This window comes from Abrus precatorius, unplaced genomic scaffold (genome assembly GCF_003935025.1).
Source record: "Abrus precatorius isolate BTA unplaced genomic scaffold, Abrus_2018 Scaffold11, whole genome shotgun sequence".
Classification (NCBI taxonomy): Eukaryota; Viridiplantae; Streptophyta; class Magnoliopsida; order Fabales; family Fabaceae; genus Abrus; species Abrus precatorius.
The window spans coordinates 23330547-23348443 of record NW_020874303.1 but is presented as its reverse complement, the minus strand read 5'-3'; the positions used below and the strand labels follow the sequence as shown (position 1 = coordinate 23348443).

Sequence of the window (17897 nt, the reverse complement as noted above, 5' to 3'; positions counted from 1 at the left end):
GAGGGACTTAAAAGAGATGTTTTAGTTTTAAAAATTGTACATTAGTCTATATTTCATTCTCCTGTTCAAGCTTCATATGGCCATGGAGGGGCAATGTCTACTGTTTAGGGGTAATGCCTTCGGTGATGCCTAAAGCCAACAGCAGCAAAAGACGCAAATGTGCCATCACAAATTTATAAGAATGCATCAGTGGTAATAGTACTAGGCATGTTAGCTTCTACCTTAAAGCTTTGCATTCAACTGCGTTTAATTCTATTGTATATGTTAAAATTCCACTTTAATGATAAATATTGTTAAAATTTTACCTTACTCTCTATATCAAATACTTATTATGAAAATAAGAATAAATAAAATAGAATTTTATACTCAGTTATAAATATGTAACAAAACAAATAAATATATTATCGAAAACGAAATGAATAATTTCATTTTAATTTTTGAATTTTTAAAGCATATAAAAAGAAATATATTTTATTATATCATTATTAATATGTTTAGAAAAAATCAATTTGAAATTAATTTGTTCTATTCGATGCCATAAAGAAAGAAAAATTTACAAAAGTTAAAACAATGATCACTTTATGAGCTATTTTTAAGATTAAGTTAAACTTAAAGTATAAATTTAATATAATATAAATTTTATCATAAATTCAATATTGAGCTATTTTTAATTAAAAAATATTAGCTTTATAAACTTTGTAAATTAATTTGGCCGGTTAAATTTTTCAATACAATCTATTTAACTATTTTTAAAGACACTTACATGATTAATAAACTTGACTTTTTTTTTTTTTTATCATATTACCTAATATATATTTAAATGTATATATGGTTTTATTAATTCAATTAATATTTCATTAATTAATAACTTATTGGCTCAGTCAAATTGACATTGAGTTATTTTGATTTAAATTGTAAATATTTTTTATAAGAGATAATTTAAAAATAAAAATAAAAATATCCATAGCATAATGAAATGAGCTCTCAAAGTAATTTTTGTTATACATCTTATTAAACTCGGAATCACACTTAAAACGAATCAAACATATGCTCCTTCATCTAAATTAATTTATTGATGATAACTTCTAGTTTAATAACACTAGATTTAGAGGCTAGATTAACGATTTTAACTTAAAAATCAAATTATTAAATTTAATATGTTAGAAACTAAAATACCACGTATTAAAAATATAACTTTAATTTATAATGTTTAAATAGTGTTAATATTTATTTTATTACTTTTTTATAATTTTTTGCAGTCACATCATATAATCTATTATATTTTTTATATGAACTACGTACACTGCTAATCTATTTTTCTTTTGGTGTTTCATAAAAATAACATAATACAAACAAGCTCCAATAAGTTTTCCGCCGGCGTCTCTCTCCGGTATGGACCGCACATTTTTGTTTTTCTAGTTTTGTTGTTATTACAACTTATAACATATAATTAAAAATAAAAAAAACAAAGGAATTAATAAAAAAAATTGTTTCTTTCTTCTTTTCATCATTTTATTTATGATCATTTTATTTGTATTCATTAAATTTATTCAATGATTCTTTCTTCGTTTACTTTTTTTAATTTAATTTTTAAAATTCATATTTCCTGTTTTTATAATTTTTAATAATCTTAAATTAAAATTATTTTTATATATAATACTTTAAAATAATATATATCAAAATAAGTGTTTTTAAAAAATTACAAAAACATTAAATTTAAAAATCACCCGTAAAATTTAGTATAAGTGTAAAAATTTAAAAATAAAACAACAAAAAGTCTCAAAAACTAATTGACGATGATTCAAAAATATATTAACAAATTTTTAAAAAAATTATGAAAAATTTTAGAAAATAATTACAAAAATTCAAAATTTCTGAATAATATTTTTTTCTGTCAAACTCTTAGTGACAAATTTTAAAAATTCTCATATTTTTATAATTTTTCTAAAACATTATATTTTAGTATTTTTTTCATATATAGAAAAATCCTTTAAATTATATTTATAAGTTTCTATTTGATAATGTAAATTTTATATCCTTATTTTATATTTTACTGAATTTTAGAATATTTCTATAATATACGAAATTATTGATAATAATTTATTGTTTTTATCTTTCACTTAGTGGACTTGCGCTTTTCACGAAGACCAATAAACTATGTTGGAAACCCTAAATAATTTCAATTGACCTTTTCCCGATTAAATTAATTTTCAATCCCAAAAGATGGGACAATCAGAATAAATTATTTGTGCTTGAAATGTGAAGCAATTCAAGTAAAATGGACTACAGAGGAAGCTTGTGTGTCATTTAGTGGATTCTAAACTAGAAATGTTCTACCTGTCTTTGATATGAATATTATATATATATATATATATATATATATATATATATATATATATATATATATATATATATAATGATGATAGTTCTTATTTTAATAATGTAAAACTATATATAGAGAGGCCATGCATGAATAATTAATAGTAAAATACAATAAATAAAAAAAAGAATGTAGTGGGTCGGTGCTAAGCACGATAAATTAAGTAAAAGGCTGTTTCTATGTTTTAATATCACTTACTGATATAAACTGTATTGCAATTACACCGATGCAACATTAAATTTAAGAACATTACCCCTTGAAACAATGGAGATGATGGTGACCCAAATGCGAGAGAGTGTAGATAGATGGAAACATGTTGCAACGATTTATGAATTAAGAACTGCTGCCTATTTATAGTGACTGACACACCATCCATTATCCATATATTTGATCACAACCATGGAAGCCAGAGTCTGTTCAATTATATCATTCATCTATTTCGATTCATTTCTTGTTGCTCTTTTAATTTCTCCAACACTACCTTCCTCATAGTCATAAAAAATAGATGTTGCTTTCTAACGAAAAGTACCCAAAAGCGTTGTTTGCTTTAAGCGCGTATAATTAACGGAGCTTAATGAAATATTAAAAATAAGAGAGAGAAAGTTCTACACAACAACAATGTATAAAACAATCATGTCAAAAGAAAATTAATTTAATACGCAAACATTAAATTAAAATGACGAGTTTTCAATTTAGCACTTTCAACTCAACAAGACAACTTGAAGATGTTCTCTTCCAGATCTTGGTAGACTATATATAAAATCATATTTAAAACTGAAATGATATTGAACAATAAAGCATAATACTTTCAATATGTAATCATATTATTTTATATTTAATTTTAATAACATAAAATCAACTTCTTTTTTCTCTCTAACGGTCAACCATGTTGATCTTAAGTGTAAGGGCTTTCTCTTTGGTGATCTACTACTTGTAAGTTGTGGATGATGCAGAGAGAAATTGATCAAGAGCAGGGGTAAAATGGATAGATTGGATAAATTTTAAATCAAAGTATAATTTATGAATAAAAAATAAATCTTGAATCTATTTTATTTTTAAAAAATTTAAATCATTTAATAAAAAAACTGATCATTAATTATTTTTATAAAATAAACTTTAATATTTTTATACATATTCAACACTATATGTATAATTTAGGACTCATCCTTCAAAGATTTATGTTGGACTAATAAAATTTAAATTAATTTATTTAATGAATTACAAAATATCATGAATAGTTGATTATCTATTCAATAATTTGTATTTTTATAATTGAATGAGTTAGTTTAATTTATGCATAAATTGATTGAATAACTAATAGATAAATGGATTGACAAAAGGGTGCAGTAAGATTCTTCATATAAGACCAATCATATTCAGTAGGGAAGCTATAAGCCCCATAGTTTCAAAATGCTCATATTTGTTTCTATTTAAATACAAATTAAAAGATAATTAAACAAGATATTTATATATTGCCTTATAATTTCTTAAATTAAGTGCATATTTATTTCTTATCTTATTTCTTACAGATCTAGTAATTTTCATTTCCACATTCTATTAAAAAAGTGCAAAAGGAAATTTTATTAATGCAATAAAAATATTAAGATAACAAAATAGTAGAATAGTATAATTTTAAAATTAAAATTAAAATGTTAGTTTCAAAATATAATAATATAAAAAATGGTTTTGTTAATTTTTCTTTTAAATTAAAAGCCTCATCTTATGGTTGTATGTGGTAAAACTAACTGAAAGACTATAATTAGTAGTTTATAATTGATTGCTTAAAGTTTATAATTTACAATTGAAAGCACAGCTGATTCAATCAGAGTTATTTATCAAAACGAACAGCTTTTTTACAAAGTTTATAATTTAATTTTTTTTATTAATAATTTAGTACATTTATTTGATAAATAAAAAATATTAATAATATCCTTAATTTAACCAAATAAAACGAAATAGACTGCAAATTTTCCGAGAGCCACACAAAGTGAGTAGGTCCACGGGTGGCAAAGGCAATTTTAAACACCTTAACAGAAGATAGGTACATGTTTCGGATAAATTAGTAAATTAGGCTGCCACCTTATCCAGAGAGTACTCCATTTATCAAAATTAATTAAAAAATTATAATATTAAATAATTAAATTGAGGGATTATATTGGATGTTTAGGAATTTGGAATGGGTGAGTTTTAATATAAAAAATACCTGACCCAATTAAAACTTTTTGAGTTGGGTTGGATAGTCAAATTATATATACAATCATGTGTAAAAAATTAAAATTATGTATATGAGTAGTGAATTAATTCTAACATTTTAAATAAAATATATATTAAAATTAAATAAAAAATTATTTATTTTAAAACATAATATAATGTTAATAATTTAATATTCATATAAAATAAAGAGTTAAAAAATTATAAAGTAAAAAAATTTGATAACATCTTATAAAGTATTATTCAAAGTTTAATATTCATTTCATATTTAAAATAATATACAATATTTAAAAGTTAAAAGATTAAATTATTTATCGATCTTTAATTTGTTACTTCAAACAAATTTTTTAAAAAATTAAAATAGTGTAAAATTAATAGTAAAAAAATTCATATATGATGAGTTATGGAGTATATTAGCTTGGATTGGATCTTAATATTATAAATTCGTAATTCAACTCGAACTTTATTAAATTCTAATAATTTTTAATTAGGTTGATTAGATTTATTAGATAAACAAAATTGGTAAATTATATATTAAAAAATAAATATATTTATTTTTATATGTAAAATATGAGTACTTTATCAATATAAAGTTTATAAAAAATAAAAGTATAAAAAAATTAACAATTAATGTATTTAAAAAATTGTTTTATTTATATAAAATTAAAAATATTTAATAACTATTTTTTTTTTATAAATGAGATGAAAAATAGTATTAACTTAAAAAACCCTATGAAGTAAGATACTACGTAAGGTTATTAAATAAACGTTGCAAAACCTCATTAACAAATCCGACAATTAATGAGAGGAAAATTTTGGACCACATGAACTTGCAAATAACCAATGACCTCTATTGATAATGACTCCAATACTATTTATAGCTTGTTTGTTTAATCATTGCTTGACTGTATATTTTATTTGAAATAACTATTTTGATATATTTTTATTTAAATAGTTTTATTTTAAGATTGAATTTAAGTAATTAAAAAATAATTTTTTATTAAAATAAAAATATTTATTATATTTTTAATATATTTAATGATTTGGTTTTAAAAAAGTATTATTATTATTAATAATTTAAATAAGGTTAATAAAATTGTTATTTAAATGTAGCATGTTTCTAGAAAGTTAGTCGTGCATGGAAGTAAGGATACAATAATACAACTCGTTTGTAGTTAAATAGTATTATAATCCTCTCTCTCTCTCTCTCTCTCTCTTATGAAATATAGTTTTCGTCTATTGAAACATGAGAAGAGGCTGGAAACCTTTCTCTAAGAGATAAAAACACACTCAAATCTTGTTTGTCGTTCAAATTATTATACCAAAAACTATAATTATTGCCGGCAATGAAATCAAATAACTCAAAAAAGGTCAAACCTTGTTTTTTAATCCACAATTGAAACCTTAATCGACTTAGCTACCTCGATATAATGGGGTTAATTGAAATGATACATGCATCCCCATTCTTTCATCATTTCACACATTTGATTAATTGACGTTAAAAGGTCATTATTAATTTTAGAACAGATTTGGCGAATTGAACGTACGGAGAACCTATATATTGCTCAAATGTCGTTTTCTTGTGAGTGTATGTCGAAGAAACTGCTATGTAGCAATTCTTCTCAAGCAACTCTTTTGGTCATAATTTGACTTTTATAACCAGTAAAGAAAGAACCCTTAAAATAAAGCAGAATATATATAAGGGAATTAAAAGTCTTAGCAAATCCATTGTAGAAAGATAAGGAGAGGTTAATAATCAATCAAGCTTTAAATAATGCTTTTATAAAATTTCCTAATGAAAATTCACCTAATCAGGGCAGTACAATTATCCAGATAAATGTCAAAACAAGAACCTACTTATAAGTAAAAAACTTTAAATTTGTTATTTGCTTTCAGAATTAAATATTAGTTTGATTTGAAAGAATTTTAAAGTAACCGTTTTTTTCAAGTCTAATTTGCAGAATGAAATTTCGTAATAGGGAGGATTCTCTTTATAATAAACAAAAATCCCATACTTATGAATAGCTTACCTACGATTGACAGGACCAAAGAGTGTTATCATAATTTAAATTTTTCTTTTTATTTCCCCAGCTTCCATTTTACGCCCTTGAGCCCTTCTATCACTTCTATCATACATTAAGAATTCATTTGGAAGAATTTATTCTGACAAAAAAAAAATTATAACTTTTTATAATTTTTAACTTATTTAGTAAAAATTAAAAGTTAAAATTATAACTTCTTATAAATTAAAATCTGGTTTTAAATTTTAAAATTTTTATAAGTTAAAATTGATCATGTGTATCATTTTAATTAGAGTTAACTTTTTTAAAATGAAAAGATATGTAACGTAAAAAAAATTCAGTTTTTCACTCTGTTTGTGTGAACTTGTAGAAAAAAAATTATTAAAAATAAATAAAACTTCTTTAGTAAGTTAAAAATAACTATTAAAAAGGTTAAATAAAAAATTTAAAAAAAAATAAAATATTTCTAATTTATGAAAAAAATTATTATTTTTTATAGATTTTCTTTTCTATAAGACTTATCAAAATATTTATCCACCGCATATTTATTCACTTATTTAAAGTAGTCAAATCCACTTTTCTTATAGTTTCACACAAATTTGTGCACATCCCACATATAATCTCATTGAATGTTATCTGCCACCTTAACCACTTACAAACATTAACATAAAGGCACCCACATTATAGAAAGTAAATATCATGCCACGGATTTTAGTCAGTTGAATAATAGTGTAAAATCGGAAGCCAATTAAACCACTAAAACCAGCAATTATGTTCACCACAAATTGATGTTTATTGTCACCAAAACTACTTTTTTGTTTCATATATAATAACTGCATTTGAACGTGTTCACAAAGATGAGTGAAGCTGTTTGGATGTGTTCCATTTGTGTAGAACATTGCCAAAGACGTCGTAGAATGCTATGTCCAGTTCAGTTTCAGTGATCTTCACAGACATGAATCCTTGCCCATCGTAATACAACTTCATCTCTTCAGGCTTCCACCATTTCACATCACCCCTCCACGCCTTTGACCCACCACCGCTCGTCAAAAATTGAATTGCACTGAAATTTATTTACATATTTCAGAGTTATATATACTATTTTCACTACACACACATGACATGAGAAACATGTATAACAACAAACCTGTCAAGACTGCTTATGTGCTGTAGGCAGTGATCGTGTCCATTTATGAAAAGATCAATATTGTTTGCCTGAAAATCAATTAGGCACTTTCAACTTTGATGGAAGCTAGTTTATCCATACCATAATTATCTATACCCAAAAAACTATTACAGCCCTATAAAACAACTCATGAGGATGAAAGATATAGATGTTTGAAAATATGTTAAAGCTGCTATGTTACCTCCAGAATCGGGAGAAGCTGCTTTACAAGCTCTTCCGTATTCCCATGTTGGCCGGCACTTCTGATTGTATGGTGACCCACCACAATCTTCCACTTTGCGTTCGATTGTTGTAAAGCCGAATCCACATCCTATTGAAATTTAATGTATAGTAACTATCATTGCAAATATTTTTCTTATTTAATATTTCTCTTAGTATATGATTTTTACGTTTTCATTTTCTTTTGATAAAAAAATTCCTATTGTTTGGTGATCCTTTTCTAGTTTTTGGTTTTACATTACTACTGTTCAGAAGAATCATCAGCAGTAAAACCTTGAGGAGGTTGGAAATGTATCGTTTTCGAGGCCTTATGCCTTTCCAATCATAAACGTGATCCCCAGGTTCTGTAAAGTAATGGTCCACAAACGGAGTAGTATCTACAAAGAAAAACTCTGCAATTTCTGAAACAATATGGACGTGGCAATTGCATCAACTCATTAGTACGAGCATTTCATCTTTAAGATCTCTACTTTTAGAACGAAATGTAAAAGAATAAAAATAAAAATTAAAGTTTCTTTTTCACCTGCATTGACAATATAAGATCTCAAGCAAAACCATCTCTTATCAAGATTCTTGAGGACAGGACTCAACTGTGCCTCAACATCGCCCCTATAGTCATGATTCCCCAAAACTGTACAAGTACCATCGTACCCAAATAAATAAATAAACAATTAATATTAACATAATTACATTTTTACATTTAAATAATATCATATACGTACACATTTACTTTATCGATACTAATTATAATTTACGACTTAAATAAAAAAAATAGAAGATATTAACGTATATCATGATAAGTTTATCTGGATTTTGAACGGGTTTTCTAGGGCACCCATACGTGTCTGAAAAAGAAGCATCTCTTTTCAAGAGCCAGCGTATTTCCCATAGTCCCCAGATACATATGAAATTTAGACTTATGAATTTGGAGTGTTACCATTGTACCATTGCTTCTGCAAGCTGGAAGCAGTGTAGATTTTGGTGAATGATTGGTCAAAGGCTGGATCATCTATGTCTTTCAAGCCATTGTCGTAAAAGTTATCGCCCGTTGAAATCACGAAATCTATGTTTAATTGCTGTCCAATAACTCCCATCTACAAAAACCTTTTTCTTTTTTAGTTTTCCAATATATTATATATTATTAATTGCACAATTGATCGCAAAAAGACAGATGACAAATTCGGCATTGTTGTAGAGTAAAATTATAAAACTAGATTGACCTGTTGTAAGAACAGAAATAATTGCTTATATAATTCAGCTCCATGTAATTAAATTAAATAATATCATTAAATTCGAACATTATTTTTGTTGATAATAAAAATTGTGTTTCAAAATTATATTACAAGATGTGTTATTAATATTTTTCTTAATCTAAAAAGAAGTGATAAACATAGAATATTTTTTTTTTTTAAAAAAGCCAATTTTTTTTACTGATATTTATAAAATAATTTTTTATTTTATTTAGCTGTTTATTAATAATATTTTATTAAATAAAAGTTTATATACAATGAACTTTGTATTTTAAAGTAACGTGAACTTAGCAAACAAAAAAATGATGTGAATAATATAAAAAATGAAAATTCAGCATATTCAAGGAAATAAAAAATATATGTGCGTAAAATAGAATGTGTCTTATAATACATTTAAGATAGATAGACAAACGCTCAATGGAACGATTTTGATTTAGACGAAAGCGAACGAAATCGTGACTGCGTTCTGTTGAATTTGGATTATATTCTTAAACAATTATTATTTCAAATTGATATAAATAAATTTGTAGAGAATTTCCATGCTATATATATTGTTAAATTTAAAATTTTACATTATTTAATATGTTTTCATAAAATATAAGAATGACCTATTCAACTATTAAATTCTTTTATATTATTTTTATTATTATGTATATCAAATTTTATATAATTTAAATATTTATAAATATATTATTCAAAATTTAATATTTATTTATTTTTAAAAATATTATAAGTTAAAATAAAATAATACGATAAGACATATATTCATTTTGTTTTATATAAAATTTTATAAAATTATTTTATTTAACAAAAATATTCAAATTGATGATTAGATAAATTAATTTTATATTTATTTAAAATTATTAAATAATATAAATAATATGAAATGTTCAAATTTAATACTTCACATCAACGAATCCTTTATATATATGTGTGTGTGAAGTTAAATATGCATTGAAAAATTTGTTTACACTAATAATATTTTTTAATATTTAGTTTAAAATTAATTTTTTTAAAATTATTAAAATCAATTTTAATTTTTTTCTATTCATATAACCAGTAATCAAATTAGAATAAGTATGCTTAAAGAATTCACGCATCTACCAACTATATGGGATTTTGCTAGTAAGATGTGAAGAAATTTAATACTCTGTTAGGCCATTTTAAAAAAAAATAAAAGAGAGTAATTAATTTCTTCCATTCTACAAAAAAAAGTATTAATTTTTTCCCACAAAAAAGTTATTAAAAACTGACAAATTCAAAGGTAGTTGCTGCATGGGTTTCATCCATCTAAAGTTCTCAAATTGTTTTCCTTCTAAAATATGAGACAAATAATGCTTTCTATTTTACAAAATGTGACCTTGTTATTGTCCTAGTTCAAATTACAATTAAACAAACACACTACATTTCTTCCCTACTTTTTAATTACTAAGACTTTATTAGTCGATGTGTAATGCCAAAGTTTTTATTATATTATTTTTTTCTGTGACATTGATGGTGTAAAAACCTATTCAAGGCAGAGGGAATACATGATCAAAGTTTCAATATCATCACTACATCTATTAAATAATATTTTGAACATACTTTTACAGAATAACATAAATTTTGAAAAAACAAATTGTAGATAAAACATGGAGAACGTTTATGTCATTTTTAAAAATCATATTTATTTAACCTTCTATACCTGTCAAGATTTAAATGAGCTAGGAAAATGGAAGATGCAACATTTCTTTTTGGGTCAAAGAAGATGTCACTTATTATTAAGTAGATTACCACCACACTTGAAGCAAATGCCTTCATCACACCCTAAGTAAATTTTTATCATTGAATTACATAAAGATCGTCGTATTATTATTTTTATTTTAAATGTTTTCAACAACGGCCTTTAAACTCATATAAATAGCATCTCACGTTAAGATTTTTTTTTAAAAAAAAGAGGATAATCAGCTATTCATTAGATATATATATATATATATATATATAGAGAGAGAGAGAGAGAGAGAGTTACATTTGTATATTCACGTGGTTCCTCGAATACGATTTTCTTATTCCCAATATACTAGCCTCCTTGCTTTTCCAACACACTAAAAAAATACTCAGTACAATACAGACCTAGATGTTTCGGTCCAAATAACAACTAAACTGCTCACGCGTGCATTGGCTTTTCTTTAAAAAAAATACTAACCACTGTCCTATTAATTTGTAAGAAAATGATATCGTTAATTCTTAGAGTTATATTAAATAACTAAAAGTGAGAAATTTTTATTAAAGAAAGTATTGATATATTTAAGTAGTGTCCTAAAATACTGTTTAATAGAGCATATTGTTTTTTGTAGTGGGATTGGTATAAATTAATTGGTAAGAGTGTGAGGAATCTACATGCAATAACCAGTTTGAATAACAAGGAAAAGCACATGATTCATTGGCTGTTGTTCCTCTGCCAACATTTGTGGAATAGCTAGAGGTTTCTAATTTCACCGTAAATGATTATGATCATGCATAAGCATTAATTAAGCGCACCACAGCCACAGGTATTGGCTGGTTAGAGTGTATTTAATTACCTGAAATGCAACTTCAGATTGGTTGTAAGCTCCTTTTCTTCCCCAATCTCCAATCACCAAAAAGCTAAGAGACCCATCGGGTTTTGGTGCTTGTTCAAACCGCTGAAGCACTGCCGAGGAAACACCCAAACACAGAGACAGGGTTATGGTAGCAATGAAAAAAAGGAGGCGCATGGTGATGAGGTCGGAAAAATTAGTGGAAAAAAAGATAGCTTTTGGGTGGAGTTTGAGAAGGTTGTGTTCTAATCAAGTCTTTATATTATAGCTTCCAGAGGAAAATGACAAGGACAATAAGTTGCTAAAGCCAATGAGATTCAAAGAACGTTGAGGGGTTTTAGCGCAAATCAAGTGTGTACAATTGGAGATGTGAAAGCACCATACGCATGGGGTCCATTTGTGAAAGAGAAATTGTTTTATATCATTGCAATGTGATCTTATCTTAAGAACCAATAGTAGAGAATCATAAATTACTATTATTATTATTATTATTAATATATACACGTGCACGATTGGTGTCAAATATAGATATTTAAAATTATTATTAATTTTTTATAATGTAAAATTAATCAATTTAATCATTAAATTATTTTACATTTTTTTATAATTATATATATTAAAATTATATAATTTAGACATTTGTAAATATATTATTTAAAATTTAATATTTAGTTATATCTTAAAAACATAATATTCTATTAAAATATAATAATGTAATAAAGTACTTATTAATTTTATTTTTATATAAAATTTTATATGATAAATTTTAATTTTTTCTTTCAACTTCTAAGTGATGCTTGATCGTTAAAAATGTTAATTTTATGTATCGTGAAATATTGAGATTCTTCATATTATTTTTTGAAGTAGCTTCGTGTTTATTTGTGAGCAAAGCTTGGAGTAGGAAAAAATATATATTGGGGTATGCTGTTTGAAGTTGTGAACTGAGTGGGGCTATATCTGACCAGAATGGGATTGGGATAAGAGATTGAAAGCCTAGCTAAAACGGATCGCAACCACTGGGACCAACCCAGAACCTGAACCTGATTCATTTCTCAAGCAATTCATATTTATCTTCTTTTTTTTATGGACAAAACAGAACATGTCTGCTACCTTCAATTGCAGACAAGTTTTGTCCACTTTTCTTTCCATTTTGGATTAAATAAATCTCTTTTTTATTAAAACTCTGTTTTTCGAATTTTATTTGGTCCCTGTCGAATCCCATCAAACTTAAATTAAATTTACTAATATTCATCACATGGCATAAGAGATAAATTGGACACACAAACCCCATAATCTATCAAATCATATGGCACTCTACACCTATTAAAAGAGAGGGGCGTAAATATGATAACCATGTTACCACATCATCACTTCCTGTCATTCCCTCCACCAGACATCACCTAAGTTGTCGACCTACCTTAAAAAATGAGGCAGATATATCAGCCCCATATGACAATTGGTATGTTCGGCCATTTTTTTCAATTATATTTTTTAAAAATGAGAGAAAGTGTAAAATAAAGGCTACTAACGGAATAAATATTACAAGAATACAAGAATTATAAAACTATAATAATATCAAATTTAATTTATTTGTTTAAATTATAAATATTGAACGAAATTGTAAGGACCTAGAAATTAATTAAAAAAAATTAAAAATGAAGTTAGAAAAAGGAGAAGTGGTCAAGTCCACGGAGAAGAACTACCGAAGCAACAGTAGCACCTTATCATTACTTGGTGCGGTCACACCAACACCATACCACACCTTATCGTAACGCCATTCACACCCATACCTCTCTCTCCCAACCTTGCGGATCTGAGCTTCACTCGTTTCTTACCGCTCTGTTTTCTTCCTCTGAGCTCCGATTCAATAATTGGTATTTTTTTTTCCTTTTATTCTGTGCAATTTTGTATTAAGGGTATTTAATTATTTGGCTTAATATGGAAATGTTTGACCCTGAGCATGATTTATTCTGAGGTTGAAATGGGAAATTGTTGATCATAGGGACTGTGTTTTCTGAGTTTTGTTGCTTTGCAGGTTGCAGCTTATAGTAAATTGGTGTGCTATACTCTATTTGTCTGAAATTAGAATGACCTAATGCTTAATGTTAGTAATAAAATTTTCATGCCCACCAGTTGCTTGATGAAATGCATGCTTTTGGTTTGAATGAATATTAAGGTTTCTTATAGCATTCCGTGATTAGCTAGTCTGAAATAGCCGAGTCTGGTAGGGATAACGTTAGATGGTTAGGTGTTTCTTTGGTCTTTGCTATATAATATGCATGCATCTGGTAACATGTATTCTTTCTTCTTTTTCATGTAGAGTATTGCGGATGGCTCCTTTTGCGATTGCAACATCCCCCTCTTCTCACCTCTGTCACCTCCCAAAACCCCCAAGCTTGAAGCTTCCAATTCGCTGCTCTATGGCTGCGTCTTCTCCTACCTCAGTTTCCACTCAATCAAAAACTGTTCATTTTGATTTGAAGACATATTGGACTTCCCTAATGGTGCAGATCAATCAGAAGCTAAATGAAGCTATTCCAGTTCAGTTTCCTCCGCAAATATATGAAGCTATGAGGTATTCAGTCCTTGCCAAAGGTGCCAAGCGAGCCCCGCCCGTTATGTGCATCTCTGCTTATGAACTCTTTGGGGGCAGCCGCCTTGCTGCTTTCCCCACTGCCTGTGCCCTCGAAATGGTAATCTTCTCTCTGTGCCCTGTCATTTCGTTTTTCTTCTTTATGTTGATACATTTGATAGATATTGGTTTATCATTGTCACAATTTCTTCTTTCTCTTATGTTGCAGAGCTACTAGAGTTTTATCAATCATATAAGCCTGTCCTAATTCCCCCTGCTTTCTTTCAATTTTAAAATAACCTTAGTTGCATGTTTAGTTATAGGAGTAATGTGTTGCCCGTGTAAATGACTGTTTTCGATCTGTATCTGTATAAAATAGTACCTAAATTGACCTTTGGATGAACTGATAAGAATCTTTAGTTATAACAGTACCTTTATTGGCACTGTTCTTGAACAAAATAAATTCTTTGAATCCATGTTTTGAACCCTTGATGGGATAAAATTGGGTATTATGAAATATTGATAGGTACGTCATTAAAAATAATAGTAATGATAAACAACTGAATGAGTTTCTAGGTATTTCAAACGTACATGATTGTAAAAGTGTATAATTAATCTGATATTTTTGTTCCAATCAGGTTCATGCAGCTTCATTGATACACGATGATCTTCCCTGCATGGATGACTCCCCCTCACGGAGAGGCCAGCCCTCAAACCATACCATGTATGGTACTGACATGGCAATTCTTGCTGGCGATGCCCTCTTTCCCCTTGGATTTCGTCACATTGTTTCACATACTCCGTCTGACCTTGTGCCTGAGCCCCACATACTTCGTGTGATTGCTGAGATAGCTCGCTCTGTAGGCTCCACTGGGATGGCTGCAGGGCAGTTCCTGGACCTCGAAGGAGGGCCAAATGCAGTTGGATTTATACAAGAAAAAAAGTTTGGTGAAATGGGGGAATGCTCTGCAGTGTGTGGAGGATTGTTGGCTGGAGCTGAAAATGATGAAATAGAGAGACTGAGGAGGTATGGGAGAGCTGTTGGGGTACTGTATGCAGTTGTGGATGATATTCTGGAAGAGAAATTGAAAGCTGAGGGAGGTAGTGTCAGGAAAAATAAGGGGAAGAGTTATGCAGAGGTTTATGGAGTCGAAAAAGCAACAGAAAAGGCTGAAGAGCTTAGAGCAAAGGCTAAGGAAGAATTGGATGGATTTGAGAAGTATGGGGAGCGAGTCTTTCCTCTCTACAGTTTTGTGGATTATGCGATTGATAGAAGTTTCAGTGTTGAAGACACCAGTGGATAGTGGGTTCTTGATATTTAACTATGTATAGCTCTTTGATTTAGCCAACCTCTCTTAGTTGGGATAAAGCTTAGCTGTTTTTATAGCTCTTCGATTAATTTGAATACTAAAAGAATCGACCATTGCATTGCAATGATTGCATAGAGAACTTGCACAGTTTAGAACAAGGAACTGCAGGCTTATACAATCAACCGTGAGCCTTTAGACCTTGGTTTCCGGTTCTTTTTGGGTTGTGTATCTTGAACATCCGCAGGGATGAAGTTGTGAAGCGTGGACCCAAAAAAATCAATCCATGTCTAATTAAATATGTATCGTACAGTGGCATTTGTGATACCAAGTTAACATTCCAAGATCCTCAAGGTAAAGTATTATGGTTTAGTTTTTGTTTTTATTTGACTCTGGTTAAATATATTTCGGCACATACTACTCTGTCAGAGAATGGAACCGGGCAAAACACTCCCTTCTATCGGGCTGATTCAGAGGAGAGGAGTTTCTGACGAATTGCGGTTTCGACAAAATAAAAAAATTAACAGTAATTGATTCAAGTAGTATGCGCTTGATTTCCTATTAGTTAATCGAGACTTTCAATTTATTTAATTTGAATTGTATAAAACGGATTTTACTTCTGTTAACCAATGAGGGAAAAAATATGCATTTAATTTAGAATTAATTAAAATTAGAAAGTGCATTCATTAAGTTGGATGCATGCAGATGAGTCCTCAACGATGACATAGCCCGCAATTTGTGCTAAATAATAATACTCTGTAAATATATCTCCCTCTATTATATATTATCTCTTAAAAGTGCAAGTGAATAAAAAAAATGTAAATTGAAAACTTTAAAAAATAATGATTATACTAATACTCATATAATGCACAAAAAAATCTATTAATATAAAGTATTAAATATTTTATGATAGATAAATTATAAATTCTTAAAAATTACAATGAAGATAATATTTAAATTATATATATATATATATATATAAACTCTTTTATAATTATTCATAATTTGCTAAAGTAGGAAGGTGAGGGAGTGGTAGTAGAGTCCCACGGCATATCCTCCACTCCAAGCCTGATGGCCCCTGCCTAGGGATAAAAACAAGGCAGGCCGTCTAACAGGGGCCTGTGGCTTGACCTGATTTAGGCCTGACCTAACTTGACTTTTTTAATAAACAAATCAGGTTCAGACCTTTTTTAAGGTTTGTTTCAGTAAACAAGTCAAGGCTGAGTTGTTTATAAAGTCTGTTAAGTCTGACAAGTCAGCCTGTATATATATATATATATATATATATATTATATAATTTAAAAATACAGGTATCAAAATATATTTAAATAATAAAGTTATTTAATAATATATTTATAATTATAATAAACAAAAATTATATTATATTAAAAATTAAAAATATTTATATATGATTACACTTTTTAAATAATAAATTTATTTAATAATAAATTATTATATTTAAACAATTTAAAAAATAGTTAAGCCTTTGAACAGGAATAAAACGTAATCAAAACTAAACGAAACAAAATTTAAAAATAAAATAATAAAATTATATTAATATATTTTTTATACTCTTAATTTTATTATTATTAATTTAATTATTTAATTATTATATTAATATATTATTTTATAATTCTTTTTATTTATAATAAATAGAGATTGCTTAAATCTGAATTATATTTTATTTGAAAGTAAAAATTTATTAAAAAAAATAATAACAAAATAAAATAAAAAACTTATTATAATATATATTAATATATATATATATATAATTAGACCATGTAGCAAATAAAATAAATAATATAATTATATAATAATATATATTTTTATAACTTGCATATGTTTTAATTAAATTATTAATCAATTTATCAATTTATATGTAATTTATAAGTATGTGTTTTAATTTATTGTATCAGTAATATTTTCTATATTACATTAATATTATAGTGTAGTTAATTTTACATTTATTTGTTAATTTAAAATAACAAATTAATGAGATAAATAAAATTAAATATTTTGTAATTATTTTTTAATTTAATAGTTATTATTGTTTTCATTTTATATATATATATAGTTCATTAAGTTTAAATTTTTATATTAAATTTTATCACATATTTTTTAATTAAGATAAAACTTTAGAAATATAAATTATTTTAATTTAAATATAAATTTTAATAATTCTTCCTATGCTGA

The 17897-nt window shown here is 26.8% G+C and overlaps 2 protein-coding genes across 4 annotated transcripts; one reads left to right on the top strand and one right to left on the bottom strand.

Annotated features, from left to right (window-relative positions):
- Positions 1-7296: 7296 nt before the first annotated feature.
- On the bottom strand, positions 7297-12073 carry LOC113854960 (purple acid phosphatase 8-like). 2 transcript variants are annotated; one of them, XM_027486325.1, is made up of 7 exons: positions 11829-12073; positions 8955-9111; positions 8541-8648; positions 8291-8418; positions 7980-8108; positions 7760-7827; positions 7297-7675 (listed from the first exon to the last, which is right to left on the bottom strand). In XM_027486325.1, exons 1-7 carry the CDS (start codon positions 12000-12002, stop codon positions 7462-7464), a joined length of 978 nt encoding a protein of 325 aa, XP_027342126.1. In that variant the 5' UTR covers positions 12003-12073; the 3' UTR covers positions 7297-7461. The 2 variants fall into 2 exon arrangements, with proteins under 2 accessions (XP_027342126.1, XP_027342127.1); XM_027486326.1 differs by having other exon boundaries at positions 8625-8648.
- Positions 12074-13455: 1382 nt separating this feature from the next.
- On the top strand, positions 13456-16239 carry LOC113854957 (heterodimeric geranylgeranyl pyrophosphate synthase small subunit, chloroplastic). Of its 2 annotated transcripts, none has more exons than XM_027486321.1 (3): positions 13456-13699; positions 14146-14518; positions 15036-16239. In XM_027486321.1, exons 2-3 carry the CDS (start codon positions 14156-14158, stop codon positions 15699-15701), a joined length of 1029 nt encoding a protein of 342 aa, XP_027342122.1. In that variant the 5' UTR covers positions 13456-13699; positions 14146-14155; the 3' UTR covers positions 15702-16239. The 2 variants fall into 2 exon arrangements, with proteins under 2 accessions (XP_027342122.1, XP_027342123.1); XM_027486322.1 differs by having other exon boundaries at positions 13536-13699; positions 14150-14518.
- The last annotated feature ends 1658 nt before the right edge of the window (positions 16240-17897 follow it).